Source organism: Glandiceps talaboti, chromosome 13 (assembly GCF_964340395.1).
Source record: "Glandiceps talaboti chromosome 13, keGlaTala1.1, whole genome shotgun sequence".
In the NCBI taxonomy this organism is placed as follows: Eukaryota; Metazoa; Hemichordata; class Enteropneusta; family Spengelidae; genus Glandiceps; species Glandiceps talaboti.
In genome coordinates, this window is record NC_135561.1 from 5,298,064 (window position 1) to 5,306,414 (window position 8,351).

Below are 8,351 nucleotides of genomic sequence, written 5' to 3' on the forward strand. Positions count from 1 at the left end.
GACAGTACATTTTGCCTTGTTGCTAGACATATTGTGCATACATTTATTGAAGATTTAGTCCTATGCCTACCCATACATGGTGTTATATCTGCTATATGCACCATAATTTAATGTTGCTATGGCGTGGTTTTGTTGCGACGGTTATCTACATACAATTTTGTCATGCTTATTTATTTACCTTCCCATCAGCGGGGTTATTTTGGCATTATGCGTCATCGTTTACCTTTTGCTGCAAGCGTGATCTTGTTGCTAAGGGCATTTATATATTTTAAAATAGTGTTTATTCTATTGCTTATCCATCCCTGTCTTTTATAATTGTAAAAAACCCTACCATTTGACTGTTGCTAAGGGCTTGATCATGGTTGCTAGTGCCAATTATGCCACATTCACAATTTTCAGACGAACACTTTTAGAATCATGACCAAATTTCATTCCCAGTAGTTTGATAGATAAAGCACAATACCAAAATTACTCGCATCATCTACAATTTCAGTCTGTACACTTTTATCTGCCTAAATATGTTTTTTGTTACTCTATTTTGCATATCGCTGATAGGATCCTCATGTAATTAATATTGCTTGATATGTACGACCCCAGTAACGTCCATGTGAAATGTTAGCCATATCAGCCAAATATTTTTGAATGTCAGATTTTTGACGAAAACAATACATTTTTTCCCTAATTTCCATATCACTGATGGGATCATCATGTCATGAACAATTCCCAGTCTAGATACACATCTAGATCTATAATAACGTTCCCACCAAATTTCAAACCAATCAGCCCTATAGTTTTGGGGTTCACATTTTAACAAATTCACATTTTTTGCCTAAATCACACACCGGTGGTAAGATTATTTTGATTTGAACAATTTCCCAACTAGACATCAAAGGTAATATACCCACCAAATATAATGGCAATCAGTCCAGCGGTTTATGACTTTAAGACTTCAAGTTGTTTACATACATACATACATACATACATACATACATACATACATACATACATACATACATACATACATACATGCATGCATGCAGGCAGGCAGGCAGGCAGGCAGGCAGGCCGACAGACACTTTGCGATGCCTCGAGCACTGCTGAACCATATCAGTTCAGTTGTGCTAAAAATCACTCTCGCTTTTAGGAGGATTTCACTGCAATCCCAGAACGACAAATTCGAAAACAAACTGTATAGTATGAAGGATATGGTGGAAAATTAAGAAATCTAGTTGTATTCCTACATTACATTCGAGAAAACCCTTGTTAACTTCATAACACCCGTCTACTAGGCCCCTAAAACCTACCTTTTGTAATGGTAATACCGGTTTGATGAAGTAACCACCTCCTAGAGATATCACATTCGGCATCAAGGGTCTTGGAAAGTGTAATGTCAGATCCGTGTTATACAGGAACAGTTCGGCATCGACAAATACGTCATGAATACTCAAATGTGGCTTGATGTTATATTTGTGCTTTACACGTCCGTAGGTAGCCAGTAATATGTTATATGAAATGTATTTCATGACAAAGTATACTGAATTGTACACTCTTTCAAAGAATGACATCTTGTCTGTAAGACCTACACCTATGCATGGTGTATACGCCAAATTACTTGGTACATTGTACATGAAAGCGTCCCATTCAGTAAGTACACGGTTTCCTAACACAAGAACGAAAGGTCTGTCAAGGTAATGGGCGAGGAGTGCAGCACATGGTGTACCCGAATGGGAAACGATAAGGTCGAACTCCATAGATTTCAATCTTGTCAGAAGTGCTTGATCGGCAAACATTGCATCACACTCCCAACTCATGACATAAAGACTTTCAAATATGTTATACCATCCAAGTTTACCACTCGTGGCAAGGTTTGAAAGCCGTTCATTGTAGTCATCCACATTACTATACAAGTAAAAACTTTCGACATTCACCCCTGAAACGTCGGTAAAGTTAACAATGGCGGAATGGTAAATACTTGATACAAGCAACGTTACGTCGTGTCCTCGTTCTGCCAGGTCACGTGCTATTTTACTGCTAATCATGAAAATGCTACCAGGTACACTTTCCACTGGTACACTTAATATCTTGCTACAAGGCACTGTTGTCTTCAAAAGAGCAACGATCAAAGATACATACATTGTACGTATTAGGAGCGCCATTGTTAGATGTGTATATAGTAGGATCAAGTCACCATTCAAATGTCGAAGGTCAGGCAATTTGAAAAGTAGAACATAACAAATTATCAGCACATATATGTAGATGGGTAGTGTCTCGCATAATTGGTGAATGATAGTTATTTTTGAACGTGAGTGGTGAATGCATAGTGAATTTTACCTCAACTGGACGCAGGTCGTGACTTCTGACCCAGTTCTCTTTGCATGACCGCGGTATGGTCTGATGTTTACTTCCCCTGATCTCAACCTTTAAAATACGGAGTTTTCTATTGGTTCACACGAACGGCCTTGAGAAGTCACAGATTTATCATCCAACCAGGTATCAGTTAACAGAATTGGTGAATGGTGAATTACATTAATATTTGGTGGACGTGAATTGATACCTGGAGATGCCGGTGAATGGAGAATTATGAGCTTTTCCTTCCTGGCGAATGGTGAACTAAGGGAGGCATAACCCCTAGAGGGGGTGGTTTCTGTATAGTTGATTAAGGCATATCCAACTAATCTATGGAAAAGACTAAAAAATAAGCTAGATGAAAACTTGTCAGATTTGGCCATAGTCAGTAAAGGCATTTCAAAAGGACCAACTTTCTACTTGTCGTCACCTGTAAGTTAAACTCATGTGCTGATAACAATAACGAAATAGTCCACCATCACAAATATGCAACCAGGCAAAAACACCGGTGCGTTGGCTTGTTTGTGGTAATCAATTGGGCTTCAGTACCGTAACCTGCGGGGGGGGGCGCAAGGGGGCAGCTGCCCCCCCCCCCCTCCCCGAGGTTTTTAGGAAAAAAGCAAGAAAAAAAGTTACTGTTTGAATACATAGCGCTTTGAATTGATGGTTCACTATTAGTCAAAAGTGTACTGTACTTACACTAACTCGAATCGTTAATATGTCTCTCTATTGTACACTGGCATGTATCCAGTTAAAAATTGTAACATTTTGCAGAGTAGCGAATTAAACATTCCATGTGCAGGAAAGTTCAAAAGAAGTGCGCACATGCACTGTGCATTTTTGGTGAGTAACAGTAGTCTTAAAAGGCTGTCATTCCAGTTTCAAAGCATTGGAAATGCTGTCATTCCACTTTTGGGATATAGTGGCGGCTGTCATTCCACTTCACTTCTTTATAACAGCGCAGAGGGTGTCATTCAACTAACGGAATGTAGAAAAAGGATGTCATTCCACTGTTTACCTACTGTAAATGCTGTCATTCCAGGTTCAAAAAATTGAAAATGCTGTCATTTCACTTATGCTGTAGACCAGCGCCTGCCATTCCACTTGACAGAGGGTGTCATTCAACTAACGGAATGTAGAAAAGGGTGTCATTCCACTGTTTACATACTGTAAATGCTGTAGTTCCAGTTTCAAAAAATTGAAAATGCTGTCATTCCACTTGTGTAACCATAGACAGTGTCTCAAAGGGCAGGTGTCTTTCTGTCTGTAATTACAAGGTTTTTGAGTGGGTTTAGTTTCGCTGTTGGAGATGGTGGAGTTATGCGCTTTGATTATGGTAGCCATGTTTGACATGCAGCTATAATATATATATATATATATATATATATATATATATATATATATATAGCATAGGAATTTTAGGAACCTATTCCACAATAACCTTATATGCAATGCCTTATATTGAAACCATCCTCCGTATCAGGAGGTTCTCAAGGAAACGGAGGAATCTCCCAACCAGGGTATGGCGTACCTGAATTTAAACAAAATATCAGTATTGATAAAAGGTCCTTCAGTCAAAATTTGAAACTGTATATAATACCAATGTTTCGACTACACACGGGAAGTCTCCTTTAAAGTCTGAAAACAATAACATGAACAAATAAAGTATGCGATGTACAGCTTTATCACGAGACGCTAAAGTCCAACTTGAATCCTGATCGGGAGCCTTGCTGTATCATTAGATGTATTCACACCTGTAGTACTTCCGACAAGTGCCAATATTTCCAAATTGGACTTTTGACATTATTTTTTTATTCCATGATGATTACGTATTTTGTAGCACAAAGAGCTGACTCAAGTGGTGATGTGAACGTAAGCATACAAAAAAAAGGTAACAAAATCATTGTGTCAAGGCCACCATCGACAATTCCAAATCGGTGATTATTGACGTTATTTGTAAATAAATGTATACAGTAGGTCAAGTAAAAGATATATCCCTCGCTGACCTGCTCTTCAAATTTTCACATTTCAATTCCCATAAAGGAACAAACATGAACCCATTCATAAGTGGTAAAATTTTCACTTTTTTGTTAAAAAATTGTGTTTCATTTTCTTTCATTATCTGCCTTCTTGATTCGTTTATTACTTATCTTTCCCCCATCAAGGTGCGTAAGAAAGCACGTTAACTTCTTGAAGTGTTTCGACATGTCTTGACACCAAAAATTTAAGTGTACATACAGTTAATGGCCAAGTTATAAAACAGCATCATTCATCAAATGTAAGGACGTGCATGTATTGTTTACCTACATATAACGTACTATTCAAGTTAATGGTTCGACTGACAGAATGAAGTCGAAAGCTGTCAGTTTATCAGATTATCCGACGTGTGTATTCATCGTAATCACCACTTGTTATGGTCATGGGATCACATTAATATTCTGAACAACAATAAGTCACCTTGTAATATCTTATGTAATGGAGATCCTAGTGCGTATGTCCCTTAGTGTTGCAATTTTGGTCGAAACAGTATCGTGCAGCAAGATATTGAATATACCAATGGAAAGTGTACCTGGTAGCCTTTTATCATTTAGCACTAAAATAGCACACGACCTGGCTGAACGAGGACACGACGTAACGTTGCTTGTATCAAGTATCTACCATTCATCTATCGTTAATTCTACTCAAGTTTCAGGGGTGAGTGTAGAACAGTTTAATCATATTAAAGACGAAACGAACAGCCATAAGTCAAATTTACCACTGAGAGGTAAAGTGGGACTGTATCACCTGTTGGAACGTCTTTACCTTCTTAGTTGGGAATGTGATGCTCTGTTCGGCGATGAATTAGTACTGACACGACTGAAAAACATGGACTTCGATCTCGTTGTTTCTCACGCCGGTACACCGTGTACAGTGCTTCTCGCTCATTACCTTGATAAGCCATTCGTTGTCGTGTCTGAAAACCGCATCATCGTAGAATGGGAAGCCTACTTGTTTAACATCCCAAGTAATTTGGCGTACGTGCCGTGTGGAGGAACTGGTCTTACAGACAAGATGTCTTTCTTTGATAGAGTCTACAACTCAGTATATTTTATCATAAAATACATTTCATTAAATATGATACTAGCTGCCTATGGCCAGGTAAAGCACAAATATAACATCAAACCACATTTGAGTATTCGTGATGTATTTGTCGACGCAGAACTTTTTCTGTTTAACACTGACTTCACATTACATTTTCCGAGGCCCTTTATGCCGAATGCTATATCAGTTGGGGGCGGTTACCAGACTAAACCTGTAACACCGTTACAAAAGGTAGGTTTAAATTCCCTTTATGCCACTTTGACCTAATATCACATTTATCGGGCTATGGTGATTCTTTACTTGCTTATAGGGGGATAAAAATGAAACACTTCTCCAGGAACTAAAGGCATATTTGTGCTTTGGGTGCTGAAGAGTTTTTACATTTTACATTTACGTTTCACGCTATTGCCAAGAAACACCAAATTGAATCTTGTTTCACATTCATTATTCTGTGAATGCCTTAGCAATTATCCAGTGTTGCGTCATGGGAATCAGTAGACATGCATATTGATAGGATGAACAATAACTGTTTATGACTGCTAAGTAGTTATTACCTTCATATAAACAGCCATATGGATATTTATTGTTCATCGTTGCCAAAATCTACAGCTCTGTATGACACATACACTCGCTTTTTTATCGATGTGTATGTGCAAACTTATGACATTGAAAGCTTGTATTCTCATGGTATTGCCTAATCACACAAAAGTTATTAATGGTGCAAATTATTAAAACCTACACCAAATCATATGAAAATTTAAAGTTTGTAGTTTACCTAATTACTGACAAGAATTAGTTGTGCAAATTAATCATTACTATCCACCACATACATGTTTACCTAAACCAACTAGTATGTTCTTGTCATTTAGCAAATTTCATTGGAATTGATGCAATGGTATCTTAATTAGTCGTGTCCAAAGATAGACAGACCGACAGACAGGGAGGCAGGTTGGCAGGCAAGAAGACAGACAGACAGATAATGGATAATGGATAACAGACAACAACAATCGCCTTGACATTCAGTAAATCAACAATGAATTAATATAATGGTGGTTTCTATTGTACTTTGATTGTTTGCTTTCTTATGGTGTATTTCGTCTTATTTGTTTCTAAAGGAACTTGAAGAGTTCGTTGAATCTTCTGGGGACGACGGTATCGTCATCTTTTCTCTTGGTTCGTACGTTGTGATTAATGATGAAGTACAGTTCAGGAAATTCGCCATGGGTCTGAATAACCTTCCTCAAAAGATAGTTGCCAGATATGGTGGTGACAGGCATCCTGGATATTTGGACATGAACAAGTTCAAATTGATGAAATGGATACCGCAGAATGATTTACTGGGTAATAAAATCAAAACGAAATTCAAATGTCATCACGTTTGGTTTTGCATCAGACTAAGAGATGTGTGTATGTGCATGTTTTTGTTTGAAGTATATCAATGGAAAAGCTATAGCTATCTCAAAAACTATTGACTACCTTATCAATACTTTATCAATGTACGGGTAGTGGTGGTTACCTTTACAATATATTAGCAACTCATATCAGTATTTTTTTTTATTTTATGATTATCAGTCACTGGGTAGGCAAATGACTTGTACCACACTTACCCGATAATGTAATACTAACATGGTTTGCTTACTAGGACATCCCAAAACCAAAGCCTTTGTGTACCACGGTGGTCTGAATGGCGTATACGAAGCAATTAACTATGCAATACCTATGGTTGGAATACCATTATTCGATGACCAGCATGATAATGTTAAAGTAATTACTGACAAAGGAATGGGATTAACCCTTGATATAAAGACAATGACATCAGAAGATCTTTATGACGCAGTGACCACAGTAATCAAAGATCCACGGTACGTTAATTTGCTATTATAAAGTAAACACTGTAGTTATAAGTTTTGATAAACCTATAATGAAAGGAAAACAACCTAATTCCTCAAACGATGTTTGTGAGAAATGTGATGTCGTTGCATTGATAAACGCATCTTTATCACTATTTGTATTAAAATTATTTGTCACATTCCTCGATTGCACACCTTCAGATTACCCAAACTTTGGTACATGTCGCAACCACAAGCAATCCCACCGTCCTTTGTACTTGAACATGTGCAGTACAGTATTCATCTAAGCCTTCACTTCCCATCTTTCTGTTCATGTTTGACAAACAATGAGTGTTCATTGATCGCATCAGTCTTCTGACATAGATGTGCAGATCGATTATCAATAATTTGTTTAAGGGATACGATACCCTTCAGACTGTTCAGTCCATTGTCAAAGTCAAGTTGCAACTTTCATAGACGTCATAATTACAATGTTGTAAATATATTTATTGTAGATACAAGGATAATGCTGTTCGTCTATCAAATATTCACAAAGACCAACCCATGTCTCCTAAAGATACCATGATCTATTGGATTGAATACGCTATCAAACACGGTGGCAAACATCTCCAGTCTCAGGCAGTCAATCTAAATGTCTTCCAATACTATCTGATTGATATATTTGCTTTTATTGTCTGTGTAACTGGCATTGTTGTATACATAACCTATTTGACGTGTTATTTCATCATTAGGAAGGTTAACAGAAGGCAGAAGGAAAAGGCAAACTAAACTATACCATTGTGTATGTACAAAATAATGTCATCTATGTTCCTAAATGTAAGATTAAACCTGATGACTGTTCTTGTGATAAGGTTGATATTAGATTATATATACAGTAAAATCGCGATTACTAACTTTAAGAATGTCATATATGCCTTAATTAAAAGGTACACAGCCGTCTTTTATACTCTTTTATTGTAGATGTAAGCTTATACAAGTACAAATTATATCATTTGGATTCAGTGAATCTTTACATTATTCACTAGTTTATGGCTGTCGGTTTTGTTTATTTGTACATATACCGACATCTCCAGT

The 8,351-nt window shown here is 37.2% G+C and overlaps 2 protein-coding genes across 2 annotated transcripts; one reads left to right on the forward strand and one right to left on the reverse strand.

Annotated features, from left to right (window-relative positions):
- Positions 1-1,151: 1,151 nt before the first annotated feature.
- On the reverse strand, positions 1,152-2,156 carry LOC144444949 (2-hydroxyacylsphingosine 1-beta-galactosyltransferase-like). Its single transcript, XM_078134501.1, has one exon. It carries the CDS (start codon positions 2,154-2,156, stop codon positions 1,152-1,154), a length of 1,005 nt encoding a protein of 334 aa, XP_077990627.1.
- Positions 2,157-4,821: 2,665 nt separating this feature from the next.
- On the forward strand, positions 4,822-8,045 carry LOC144444951 (UDP-glucuronosyltransferase 2B15-like). Its single transcript, XM_078134503.1, has 4 exons — positions 4,822-5,658; positions 6,543-6,768; positions 7,070-7,289; positions 7,772-8,045. Exons 1-4 carry the CDS (start codon positions 4,822-4,824, stop codon positions 8,043-8,045), a joined length of 1,557 nt encoding a protein of 518 aa, XP_077990629.1.
- Positions 8,046-8,351: the final 306 nt, after the last annotated feature.